Source organism: Lampris incognitus, chromosome 2 (genome assembly GCF_029633865.1).
Source record: "Lampris incognitus isolate fLamInc1 chromosome 2, fLamInc1.hap2, whole genome shotgun sequence".
NCBI lineage: Eukaryota > Metazoa > Chordata > Actinopteri > Lampriformes > Lampridae > Lampris > Lampris incognitus.
In genome coordinates, this window is record NC_079212.1 from 129,711,346 (window position 1) to 129,725,608 (window position 14,263).

The following is a 14,263-nucleotide window of genomic DNA, read 5'->3' on the forward strand; positions in this document are numbered from 1 at the left end:
GTCCAGCAACGGCCCCCTCAACTGGCTAGGTTCTCAGGGTATTTCTCACTCCCTCCCACCCCCCCATCAACTTGTCAACTGCTTTTCCTGCTGCATCATCAACAGTCCACTAACACTTTGAAAACACAAACTCACTCAATTTATTCATCTTCCCGTTCCACATCTCTTGTTCTCCCCTTGCTGGCTCTTTCTGTCTGTCTCTTTGGCTCTTAGCTGGATGACCATTTTTGACCACGTCTATTGGACTGTGTTTTTGCCTACTAAGGCCTCCTGTTGGCCAATACGCCCCCACACTCATCTGGTCTGGGCCCCCTCCCTTCCAGATGGAATGGACAAAAGAAAGAGTGTGCTGGTGCATGCATGTGTACGCGACAGAGAGAGGGAGAGACACAGCAAGCAAGTGTTCAAGTCAGGAAATGTGTATCTACATGACGTGTTTGTATGTGTAGACCTTGTGTGTGTCAGTTGTGTAATGGTGGCCATGTAAGTTTCTGGCAAACCGAGCCCCAGGAGCCAGTGGCACCTGTGCGGGTTAGAATGGGGGAGGGTGGTGGTGGTGGTGCACAGGAGTTTTACAAGTCCTCCATTTAGAAAGAGGGTCACAACTGGCCTTACCGCTTATACATCAATTTTGTCAACTGTGAAGCTGTACAAGGTGCCAAGCATGTCAGGGATCTCCCAACCATCCCAACCATTCACACAACACCACGCTTCAGAATACTTTGGCCCAGACGGGGTGTTTTTGGAAAGACGGGCAATGATGGTTTACGTGTGCATAGTTGGTGCACGTTATTGTGTTTGCGTATGTGTGTGTGAGTGAGAGAGAGAGAGAGCGAGACAGAGTGAGAAAAAGAGTGAGTGTGAGACAGGGATAGAACGCATGTGTGTATGGGTCTAAGGGTGTATGCGGATGTGTGTGAACATGCGCTCCTACAAATGCTTAAGCAGTCCAAATAGATGAGGAGTCATTACTCAGAGCGTGCCGTACTGCCCTTCAACGTGCCCTTTCCATCTCAACGCAGCAATCTATCACCATCTGCTGAAATCCAAGCTACAGCTGCTCTGGGCGACAAATGTAATGGTATCACTTAAACAACAATGTCAAATAAAATCAGACCGATTAAAATTTAGACAGAAGCAAACGGCTTTGTCTTCGAATATCCAAACCCTGACAGCCAAACAGCCAATACCCAACCCCAATGAGCATTGCCTTGCTTGGATTCCCCTCCCATGTCACTTCCTGTCTGTGATCAAGCCCACCTGTGGAACGTGAGATGTCATAAAGAGCCAATGCTCAAATTTTCCCATAAATTCCCGAGGGGCTCTGACTCACTGTGACATCAGCAGCTGACTCGCCGTTCAGATCGGCAACCCTTCGGTCTTCAGCCAATCATCTATTTGGAGGAAACAAGCTAAAAATAGCCTAAAGGCTCAGCAGGAAAGAGTTGCTCATCACGTGCTCTTCGATTTGGAGGATATTGAGAGTCATTTTCAGTAGCCTTGCACTGCCTCAAGATTCATCGATATTTAAATGTATAAAATCACGAATCAAAAACATTTAGAATATTTTTTGTATCCAAATTTCCTTCATTTGCATACAAATGTCACAAAAAACAAATTAACATATGCCACACGATTTTGCAATTCTGCAATGCATCTCAGTGCAATTCTGCAACGTGCCCTAGACATATAATTGTTCCTTGCTTTACTTTTGATTTATATAAACAACTAAGCAGGCTCGGTTTTAAGGATGTGTAGCTTATTAGCCTTGGTTTTGATGCGATTCCTGCTTTAGTTTTGTTATATTGCAAGTCAGTGCGGCTCCGGGGGTCCAGTGCAGCCCTGACTACACTGCTCAACACTAATCCAGGGTCTCTGGGGCATGGCACACACATGGAAACACTTAAGAGCTTCACTACACTGCAATTGGGCCTATTACCATAATTACAGCTTTAAAGCCCCAGCAATTTGTAGCAGGCATGCACCGGTGCAACCACCAGGCCTTTGGACCCGCGGAACAAAACCCCCACCCTTTAGCTTTCTATGTGTCCTCTTTTGTCTTCACAGTCCGCTCTTTTCTATTGCATCTCCTTCCCTTGTCCCCCCCCCCCCCACCCCACCCCCCGCCCCCGAGTGTATATCAGTATTGACGGGGAGAGGGGGATTTTCAGGATTCCATCATGTTGGAGAACTCATTGTGCTTGCTCTCTGGGCTGTACATTAGACCAGGCCGCAGCAGCTGGCCCCGTGAGCCCAGGAAGATAATCAGTTAGAGGAGACGAAGCAGGGAGCAGAAGAGAAAACGGATAAGGGGAGGAAAAAAAAATCGGGGGGAAAAATATCAAAGGTTGGAGTGGTGTTGTCGAGGTGGGGGTTGGCATCAAAGAGGATTCCTTTAAATTACCATCAGATGGAGACCTCCCCTTCAGCGGGCCTTTTAGATGGATCCCTGCTGACTCACAACACAGCGATCAGAGTCTTAAAGCAGCACTAGGCAACTTTTGGGATTTCGGCAGAGTCTTTTTACATCAACTGATGCAAAGACAACCGAGGCACTTTTTTTTCCCTCTTTGTAGAGTAGCAACAAGATTTGTGCATCATTTATTTATAAGCTGTAGCTCAAAGGGCACTTGTGGAAGAAGAGGAGTTACGTTCACAGTATAGTAAAATTGCTATACTTATGTGTGTGCCGTAAAACAATCCCTATATATCCTGGGAGGTTTCCTGGCTGGTGGCAGACAAAATGCATAGCGAACACAAGGCTGCTAGGGAACTGATCTGAACTGTAAATGTTTTATTTTCCCACAGCCATCACAATATGCAACCAAAAATGAATTTATGAGGGCATCCGGGTGGCGTGGCGGTCAATTCTGTTGCCTACCAACACGGGGATTGCCAGTTTGAATCCCTGTGTTACCTCCGGCTTGGTCGGGCGTCCCTACAGACACAATTGGGTGGGAAGCCGGATGTGGGTATGTGTCCTGGTCGCTGCACTAGCGCCTCCTCTGGTCGGTCGGGGGCGCCTGTTCGGAGGGGGGGGGGCTGGTGGGAATAGCGCGATCCTCCCATCCGCTACGTCCCCCTGGCGAAATTCCTCACTGTCAGGTGAAAAGAAGCGGCTGGCGACTCCACATGTATCAGAGGAGGCATGTGGTAGTCTGCAGCCCTCCCCAGATCGGCAGAGGGGGTGGAGGAACAACCGGGACAGCTCGGAAGAGTGGGGTAATTGGCCGGTTACAATTGGGGAGAAAAGAGGGGGAAAATTCTAAAGGGGAAAAAAAAAAGAATTTATGATGATATGTTCAAGCAAAAAAAAAAGCTACCTGGTGCTGCCTTACATTCAATCTTTATCAACGTTAACGTATGGGTAGGCCAGATTTCTGATAGCAGCACCAACAATACTCCGTTCCCTTTACAATGTTTCACCTCTCTTCATCAGTACATCCATTTATCTGTCCTATCTATCCACCTATTTATCGATCCAATTCATTTATCCACCCATCCATCACTGCCTGCCTCTTTCTGATATTTTTATTCATCTCTCATTAGATAACACTGGACAACAATCTTTTTAAACGTTTTGCTTCCTGAAAAAAATTTAAAGATTATGACAGACAATGTCAAGCTGAACACAAAAATAGTTTCAGATTTGCTGTATCACATTGGAATTTGGAGAAACATTAAAATAACTTTTATTGAATTTAACATGTTTAATTACATAATGATGCTGACACAATGTGTTAGTTCAACAGAGTTTAAAATGTTTTGCAGCTGATTTTTGTTTGTACTCAGCATCTGGTGCGTCTCGTGTCAGGGTCCAACAACTGATGAATTTGCTTTTAAGGGCGGCCTGTCCAGGGTGTCTCCCTGCCTGCTGCCCAATGACTGCTGGGATAGTCTCCAGCATCCCTCGAACCTAAGGATAAGCGGCTTGGATAATTGGATATAAAATAATTTATTTTGTGTGTGTGTGTGCGCGTATATATATATATATATATATATATATATATATATATATATATATATATATATACACACACACACACATATATAAAATGAAGGAATAAAGACAAAAATAAGCTGAGAGGGGGAATGCTCTCTTGTCCTCCTGGCTTTTGGCCACAGTTCACAGTCCCAAACCAAATCTGCTATGAACATCAACCGGGGGTGCATCTTAACTAAATGAGGGTAGCTTGTACACAAGCAGGCCTATTACTCACTGGGGTCGGGGGTTTGTTTTAGCCCTGGCAGCCTTTAGTGGTCCCATTAGACCTGGCCTCTTCTCCAACCCGTGCCATAAACACTCAAATAAACCCTCCAGTGGGCCACTGTAATAACTTAATCAATACAACTGTACACTTGGTTGGCAAGAGAAGCTTTTATACATCTCATTTTTCAGCTGCAGCTGTAAATTCCCATCCCCAGGGCAGCATTTCTATCATCACACTTGATTATGTGTGGGATCAAGGCAAGTTAAATCAATCTTTTATAATAAGAGATTTTTAAATGGAATGGGATAAAAAAGGTTTGTGTAAAATTTAAAAAAAGGTGTTACTTTTTCAAACAATCCTGATAGCCGAGGAATCTTTTTCTGAATTGAGGGTTAACCGACGTCTATACAAACGCACACACCTTCATACACGTATGTACTCACCCTGTGAGCCCTGTGGTCCTCCACACGTCATAGAGCACCTGTGGGATGTTGCCACCCGCTGTGGTCGTCCCAGCCTAGAGAGAGAGAGAGCGCAAATAGAGGTGTGATGATGGATGGATCGTCTCCTTCGCTTCCTGCCCCTTGGACAAGACACCCTGTTTAGTCTTCCAAAGACCTGCCCTAACCCCCAAACCCATCCTTTCATTTCTTGTCAGGGACAGCCATGTCAGCACAGGTGACACCTCTCACACCCACCAACCCAGCCAGCCAGCCATACGTTCACCCCACACTCCACCTGTTGCCCTGCAAACCCTACGCCAAACTCAATTTTTCTCTCTCTCTCTCTCTCTCTCTCTCTCTCTCTCTCTCTCTCTCTCTCTCTCTCTCTCTCTCTCTCTCTCTCTCTCTCTCTCTCTCTCTTCGTCTTGTCTCGCTCACTCTCAAACAAGTGCTTGTATTTACACATGACACTGTAGCTGGCCCTGGAACCAGGAGCAGAGTGTTTTTAATCCATCATCCTGAGACGGGGGAGAAGGGTGAGAGTTACAGGGTAGAGTGAGCCGGGGTTAAGTGAGGTGCTGGAGGAGGAGGAGGAGGAGGAAGACAAGAGCTGGTTGGGGAGGAACGGTGCAGAGGAGGCCGAGGGAGAAAAAAAATATATATTGGGAGACGAGGAGGGGAACACAAATTCAGGAAGAGAGAGGGGAATGCGGGGTGGGGTACGGGGTTTACATAACTGCAGCCCAGACTGTAAATCAAACTTGTGCTATGCTGTTTGAGTACGCAAGTGTATGTGCTTACAGCACCAGTAGGAAACGGTAGTGTCTGCCGCTGTAAATCGTGATGGGGTGGAAGCGGTGTAAATCGAGATGAAGAGTCCCTTTTTCGTCAGAGGAAGATCTAGTAAGCTAACCACCCCCACTATTCTCACTGTTTCTCTTGGAGATGGGAGGCCGAGGAACATCTCTCCCCTCTTGCTCGTCGGACAAGTTTTCTTTTCCTTCTCGGCCAAGCAATAACGGAAGACGGAGGGGAGTAACACGGTGTCCAAAACATACAAACACACACAAACAAACAAAGACACACGCACGCACACACAGAAGCAGAGCTCAACAACTTATTGCTGACATGGCGAGGAATCTTGCCACGTACAGCTTATTCTCAGTTGATCTTTCACCATTCTCTCGCTTAAGCTCCCTTAATAAGCCTGTTACTTGAATTTTACATAGTTTAAACCCTTTTTTCATGGAATAAAAAGTCACTAATGACCATTTCTACCCTTGTTTCCCTGTCCTTGCTTTTCCCTTTGTTGCCTTGTGTCTAGAATATTGTGTAGTGCAGGATGACTGGCAGTGTTTACGGTACAGTGTGAACAGGGCGCGCAACCCAAATCTGCAGGAGGCTTGTTACAGCAGGTTGCAAATCAACAGTGACTGGTGTATTTGCTACACTGGGTTCTAGTGGCAGGCAGCGAATGCGGCATAACATGCCATTAATGGCACTGGTTTAGAGTGATGGCGTGTATGGTGTGGAAAAAGCTGTGCTGTGCAAAGGTCCTGAGGATAGAGGGCGTTGTTTATGTCATGTACTACATCTGCCCGTATTTCACCGTGCGAATGTAAAGCCTTCTGTGACGGTCACTGTGATTTAGGGCTATACAAACAAACTTGACTTGGCGTTTTACGATAGCCGTGCATAAGGGGTATCGCGGTAGTGTGCGTCACTAGTAGTAGTGTAGTAGTACTGTGGTAGTGTGCGCATTACCAGGAGCTGAGCCAGCGCTATGGGCAGAGCAGTGTGGCAGTAATCCTGTCCTGAAGGGTTTTATGAGTCCAGCTGTGCCCAGGAAACCTGCCCAATTTGACCCATTCCGGTGCCGTTGCTCTTCCACCTGTGCCAAACACCAGCCTACCTGGGTGCTGGCTCCGCTCTACTGTACAACGCCACTCTTTCATTCTGCCAACCCAGCAGAAGACTGAGCTCTGTGCTCCTACTTCTCCGGGAGGAAACCAACGTGACAAGACTGGGGGCCAAAATCCCCCCATACCTATCAACACATCTCTCTCTCTCTCTCTCTCTCTCTCTCTCTCTCTCTTTCTCAGTCCCACCATCCTTTCACTCCCATTTGGTTTGTTGAATTCTGTGGTGGAACTGTGCGGAAATAAGTCACCAGTCCTAGATGGGCTTCAAAAAACAGTTTTTAATATCGTATGTTATAAAGTGATACAGCAATTTTAGTGACGCGCTGCGAGCCAAGTCAGTCGTACAAGGTAAATTTCAACACCTGCTCTTCAAATGTTATTTACAGGCCGCTCAGGTGACACGCTGGGTTGTGTAACACCGAGAGTTTCACGTAAATGATCCAAGTCTGTCCATGGGGTTTTGCTAATTCCAGTATCTCATTAGTTAGGAGAGAGGAGGAAGGCTAAGGAAAAGAACACTGTGTCTTCTCCAAGGACAAGGGGAGTTACAGGGGGTGACTCTGAACTCACTACCCCCTGTACACACACACACACACACACACACACACACACACACACACACACACACACACACACACACACAAGAAAAAGTGAGGGAAGCCAGACACCCACACACAGGAGCTACAGTGAGCCAGACCTAAGATGAGGCGGAGAGAGAGAGAGAGAGCGAGCGAGAGACACACACACACACACACACAGAAGGGGAGGGAGTGAGGACAGACAGAATACAGGAGAAACAACTGTGACACTGGCCGCCTAGTTCACCTCTCTGGAGAAGAGAAGTCTTGAGATGGAAATTTCTCTGGAGCACCCACAAGTCCTTGCACTAACACTAACCATGCACACAAACATGTCCGCCCAACACTGTCCATGGTGCCGCACGGTGTCAAAATCCTATTATAAATGTGTGCGTACGTGTGTGTCACCGCTGTCCCTGTGCAACCTTGAGCTGCTCCCTCCTGTTGAGGCTGTGAGCCCAGTCAACTCTCTGTCTGCGAGGCATCACTTGACAGCAGTGTTAACATTTGCTGCAGAGTAGGTGGTGTGTGTGTGTGTGTGTGTGTGTGTGTGTGTGTGTGTTTGTGTGTGAATTTACCTTTGCTAGCATAATCCTCGTCTTAGCCACGTCAAGGGGAGTGGTAACAAACGCCGCTACAGCACCTACAAGGGAGTTTGAACACAGCCGTGCACACACAAGCAGACATACATTTAGCAAATTGCAAATATAACAAATCCTCTATATGCTCTCAGTAGACTCTTGAATATTCAAAGTAAACCAATAAAACTCAGCATTTTATTTAGACACGGTCAAAGCAACATATTAAATTCACAGTAAACGGTGGAGCCCTTGACCCGTCACTCCATTAAGTTCATAAAAAGGATGATATTCCCCATCCCAAGGCTTTCCCATTATTAGACCACAGAAACCAGACAGACACACTTCTATTCCCATCTGACTCTGCCTCATCCAGCCCTCGCCTACCTCAACGCTTTACAAACACCCACACAAACATGCACACGGTGGGACTGAGCCCAACACATACATATGTGCAAAAGCATAAACAGGCATTGGCGCACATACAGCACACACAGACACAGAAATGTGTGCATACGTATGCAGAGATGCACATGCACGTGGATAAACACATCTTCAGGTGCACATGCACATGAGACACATGCACGCACAATCCCTCCTGTATGTTTTATGAAGAGTGGTTAGACCCCCTCCTTGCCTTCTTGTCCAAGTTGGAGGCTGTATGGCCTATAAGTTCCAGGGGGCGTCCCTGCTGAGTTGTGATGTTTTTTGTGCGTGTGTGTGTGTGTGCATTTTCCACCACAAACATAGCAACTCTTCTCAATAAACACACTTATATGAGCCACCAAGGAGCAATGACAATCAATAATAGGAGAAAGCAGAGGTTTGCCCCTCCTAGAATCGTAACCCCTCCTAGAATCGCAACCTTATCGTGGTAGAGGAGTTTGTGTGCTCCTGTGACCCTGGGAGCTGTGCTATTTGGAGCATATTGTTCCTGGTAGGATCACCCAAGGCAGAGAGGTCTCAGGTGAGGGGCGAGACAAAAAGCGATTCACAAAGCCCCTATTTATATTGCCCATGAAAATAAAGGCACCTTTTTTGGGATAGAGATATCGGGGCCCCCTCCTGGAGCCAGGCTTTGGGGGGGGAGCTCATAGGCAAGCACATGGTGGCCAGACCTGCCACGAGGTCCGGCAAGGCTCAGCCCAAATGAGCCAAGTGGAACCGCCCTTTCGCAGGCCCACCAACTTTGAGATAAGACGTAGGGGTCGGGTGCGATGCCACAGGGACCACGTCCCCTGCTGGAGCTGCACCCGAGGTGGAAACACGGAGGGCGGACTGACAGGACACGTAACTGGGGCAGGCTAGGCTAACTGCTAGCCCATGCAGACCGCCGGTTCCGACAGTCATTCTGGCTGGCATTTGTTGCCTTGGACAGTGATTTTTTTTTATTTATTTTTTTTAGTTTAGATATAAGCGTTAGTTTGAATGTGTGTTCTTGTAGTTCTTGAATGTGTTTTTGTCTGTATGTTGCACTGCTGTTGGCTGGGGGAAACGGCATTTTGTTTCATTTCATGTGCGCAAGTACATGAGGTAAAATGACAAAGTGTTCCTGATTCCTGACACAGGTGGCGGGTTGGGGCAGAGGCCCTGATAGACTTGACTTACGGTGGTCCAGTGGGAAGGTGGAGGGTGTCCAGTATGGTGACCTCAGGATTGCGTCTCTGCTCTTTGCAGATGATGTGGTTCTGTTGGCTTCATCAGGCTGTGACCTCCAGCATGCATTGGGGCAGTCCGCAGCCGAGTGTGAAGCGGTCGGGATTAGGATCAGCACCAAAGTCTGAGGCCATGGTTCTCTGATGGAAAAAGGTGGTTTACCCCCTCCAACTTGGGAGTGAGTTACTGCCTCAAGTGGAGGAGTTCAAGTATCTTGGGGTCTTGCTCACAAGTGAGGGAAAAATGGAGCAGCACATCAACAGGCAGATCGGGGTGGCAGCGGCAGTCATACGGCCGTTGTGCCAGACCGTCATGGTTAAGTGGCAGTTGAGCCAGAAGGCAAAGCTCTCAATTTGCCAGCCGATTTTTGTTCCAACCCTCACCTATGGTCATGAGCTTTGAGTAGTGACCGAAAGAATGAGACCATGGATATATTGGTGGAAATTAGTTTCCTCCACCGGGTACCTGGACACACACTTAAGGATAGGGTGAGGAGCTCACACATCCAGGAGGAGCTCGGGAGCAAAGTCGCTGCTCCTTCGCATTGAAAGGAGCCAGTTGAGGTGGTTCGGGCATCTAGTTAAGATGCCTCCTGGGTGCCTTCCTGTGGAGGTGATTCTGGGCATGACCAACTGGGAGGAGACCCCGGGGCAGACCCAGGACATGCTAGGGTGATTATACATCCCGGCTGGCCTGGGAAAAGCTTGGGATACCCCAGGAGGGGCTAGTGGATGTGGCCAGGTAAAGGAACATCTGGCCTGCCCACCTTAGCCTGTTACCACTGCCACCCAGTCCTGGAAAAGTGGAAGAAAATGATAATGAAGACAATAATGATGATGTTGAGAAGGTTTGGATGATGAGGTTTGGACATTGAGGAAACAGAAAAAATCCAATAGCACAGGATGGCTATAATGAAAGAATATCTTTGTACCTTTAGATTTTGTCTAGTTAGCACTGGCTAAATAGACATTTCCTTAAATGTGCTCTTTTCCCTTGAGGGAACGAAAAAAAACGTAGATTAATCATCCTTGGCCATTTTGTGATTCCAACTTTCTTGGATGGATGTAAAAGACTGCTGTAAAAGACTGCTTTATCCATAGCAATCTTAAAAATAGACCTGTGTTTGATTTAGAACATAGGTTTGGCTGTAGACCACTCAGTGGGTTCGGTCTGGAGATCAAGGTTAGATATATATCAGCCAGTGATGTAAGTTCCCCTTAGGCTTGCTTTGCTGCTTCCTGGCAAAAGAAGCTTGCAAGGCAGTTCAAGTCGGTTCAAGTCGGCTCTGGGGATGTCTTGAACAAGGCATTCCATCTGTGTGGGTCTTTCCAGTGTCAGGCGGGTTATGTGTGTTTGAAAGCAAGAGTGTGAACAAAAACACAGAGGAAATTGACTAAAACGTAAGTATCTCTTTTACGCTTCTGTTGCAAAGGGAGGTGTCCTACTCTGCACTGTGCACACCACACTTCTCCCCCTTTTTCTGGCTTTGGTTGCTCCATCTTCAAACTGTTCTCTACCCTTTCCTCGTTTTCTCTGTAGAAATCCTGAATTTTCTCCTTGTTACCGAATTGAAGATTTAACCTAAACAACCATATTGAAATCCTGTTTTCTTTGTTTGTTTTTTTTTTACATTTTCTCTTTGTATGTGTGTGAACATTTGTGTATTTTTGTGGGGCGGGGGGGGGGGCAGATAATTCTTGGCAGGTATCAGATCATTGACTACCTCATCTGCATAAGCCACTTGAGAACGCTTCAGTACCTGAACGGCAAAAAGTGTAGAAAATTCAGATTTGCCATTTTGAGGTCACTTGTGCAAATCTGTCATCTGAAACTCTAAGCCAATACATGTGTTCCTTTGGATTGAGGATTTCCCTACTATTAACTAGTTCTCTCTGCATTATTCCCTACCTCATCCAATTTCTAACCTCTCCTTTTTTCTACTGTTTATCTTTAAAAAAAAATAAAACAGCAAAACCCCTCTATTCCATCCTCTTTTCCCTTCAGGCTTCATTTTTATTTTCATTCTTTCTCTGCTCCCCCAGCCCTCGCAGAGTGAGTCCAGGTGGGGTGGCTTTCGGCCACATCTCATGTCCATGGGGCGCAGTGTCCTTGTTCCCCTCTCTCCCTCTCCATCACCCCCAGCACAGCCAACATCAATCTGCCTGTCCTGTCTGGCCTGTCACAGCGCTAAAAGAGTTATGAACTGAAAACAGTGACTGTCCAACAGTCGCTGTGCATATTATAACTGTGGGTCTTTTTTCTAAATCATGAATATTTCAGAGGCTTTGCTGCTTTCTCAGTTGATCATTCGCTGCGGAGAGCAACATACGAGAGAAAAAGGCGACAGAGGATGTAAGTCGGATTCAAATCCACGATACTGTACACATTTAACGTAGCCTGTGAATCTCAAGTCTGGCCTAGTTGTGTTATGGGATCCACTGTCGACCTTCATTGGGGTTTACTATGAACTCGTCATTGATTAGTATCTACTTTAAAAAATATATATATTTCAAACATTTTATGGCGACTGTGAATTTTTGACAAACCTTACACAATTCTTTTGTTGAAATAGCTACACAATCTACTAAAAAACTCCCTTGTTTTTTTTTTTTAGATGTCTGCTACTGAAAATACCTAGCTAACAAAAGGTGGGATCTTGTGTTTGAAAATCCACCTGTAAGATATTGTATGACCTGTGTTAATGGTGGAAAATTGCACTTGTTTGCAATACAATATGCTCTGAAATCACCAACAGCGACTTGCATAACACACACCAACACACAAACATGCACACACGGCTGTGTTTTATGTCTGCCTCCCCACATCTATCTCCCAGCCTGCATCTGTCAAGTCTTGAAGCCAACCGGCCGCTCGGTGTCCAACACTCTGACCATCTATCCTCAGTAGTTACCTGTCTTTCATTTACACCCGATAGATGATGAATTAGTATCTCTTGTCTAAGTCTGTTGTCTTGGATCTCTCTTCTGTTGGTGCCCCCCCCTCCACCAACCCATAGTTGTCCTGTTTCTTTGTCCACTCCCTTTTCCTTCCCCCTAGCACCTCTCTTTCGCTCCCTCTCTCCCTCCTTCCCTCGCTCCTCCCTTCAGGCCCCAGTGCTCAGGAGGTCGCACAGCTGCAGAGGCCCAGACTCAGGAGCGGGCCCCTCTCCTTTTCCCACTCCTCATCCCTCTTTCTCTCGCTCTCTCTCTCTCTCCATGTGGTCATCTGTCTCTCTCCTGATACTCATCCATGCAAATTCAAAGCAATATAGACTGCTAGGGTTTTCGTTGGCCAAAAGGCTGAGAACTGCGGCATGATCCCCTCAATGATAAAACATTATTTCCATGTGTATGTGTGTTTTGACAACAACAAAGTCAGAGCGGTCTTCGTGTTTGGATATATCTGCATTGGTACAGTTTGGAATTCTTCCCTTCCCCTCTCTTTTCACCTGTTCCTCCCACCTCACTCCTCTTTTCTTTCTCCCTACTCTCCTGTTTTTTTTCTTATCCGACCCTGAGTTTGGTGTGCTTGGTGAGGGCGCCATGTGCCAGCTGAGTCAACCTGAATGGAATCCTAACTGAAGGAGGATTTTGGGCTAAATGTATCCTGTGCTCATGGCTATCTACTCATCCACCAATCCATCCATGCATGCATTCAGCCATCCCTCCCTCACCCCACCCTCTCCGCTTCTTTCCCAAAGCGGCCCGTAATCCCCTGCACCTGCAAATGCTCCGCACACTGCAGCCTGCCAAGAGTAAAGCGTGTGACCTTGCTTCCATGACCACAGAGCCTGGGATAAGGAGAGAGATGGACAGAGAGAAAGAGAGAGAGAGAGAGAGAGAGAGATTGACAAACAGAGATGACGAAAGCAAGAGATGATGAAAGAGGGAGAAAAGAGGGGAGAGACAAAGGAGAGACCAAAAAAAAAAAAAGGCTGTGGTTATTGGCGATATCAGACACATTAAAAACACAATGTGGACCTTGGTCAGGGTCCGGGGTCTGGGAACCAGGCTACACAGCTATTTTTATGTTCTGTCTTTTCCCTGTTTCCCCAATGACGTCATGCTGCTCATTTCCCAAAGACATGGGGGGGGGGGGCGCCGCACAATTAGTTGCAGCCCTGAAGACGCGATTAAGTTAAATATTCATATATCCGCTTTATAACGAGCATTTGCCAGTGTTGTGCAAAGGCGTGCTACGGTAATCAAATGCAAACAGTGTTATCATCCATACAGCTGATAGGGGCCCTGCAGTTTATCATCTTCTCAGGGATCTGAGTTTAGGTAAATCTCATTCTACGGAAAGGAGAAACTGTCGGCGGGGGAAATCATCCATAACCAGCAGTGGACAACAGCAGAGGTTCTGCATTCAACAGTTTGGTGTACTGTCTATCCCGTTAAACAGCTGAGTGTCTGCATGAAGATGTTCAGCTCTCAAGAGATTCACAATCTGAAGGAAGCGGAAACTACCGGCACGCAATAATGGACAGAGAGCACAGTGCCACACTTTTTAGGTGCAGTAGCTGAGGCGAGTTGGGTCTGAAGTCCTTAGTTGATAACACTTATGCGCACTGGATCCTGATTCTTTTAAGAAATACCCAACAATTAACGTCAACTGATTATTTTCTTCCCGTAGCGCGGCGCTGCCCGGCCGCCGACAGATGGCGCACTGCAGACTGTGCAGCATTTTGAAGCTAACGTGAAAAAAAAACACAAACAAACACAACAATCTTTAATTTCCCAAGTTTTTTTTTTTTTTTGGTCTTTATTTCAGTTAAATGCAACCGGCTACTGAGTAAAGCCACCTGGTGTTTTTATTTTATGCAGGAAACCAGGCCAGTAAGGATGTTTTATTCCTTTATTTATTTTCAGTTTG

At 46.6% G+C, this 14,263-nt stretch overlaps 1 protein-coding gene across 1 annotated transcript in view; it reads right to left on the reverse strand.

Annotated features, from left to right (window-relative positions):
* The window catches only part of slc25a26 (solute carrier family 25 member 26), a 64,462-nt gene that overhangs the window by 2,311 nt on the left and 47,888 nt on the right, over positions 1–14,263 (reverse strand). The window contains exons 7-9 of the mRNA XM_056272971.1: positions 13,109–13,178; positions 7,733–7,797; positions 4,655–4,728 (exon numbers count right to left, since the gene is read on the reverse strand). Coding sequence (XP_056128946.1) covers positions 4,655–4,728; positions 7,733–7,797; positions 13,109–13,178 — 209 coding nt within the window. The remainder of the gene's footprint in view (positions 1–4,654; positions 4,729–7,732; positions 7,798–13,108; positions 13,179–14,263) is intronic.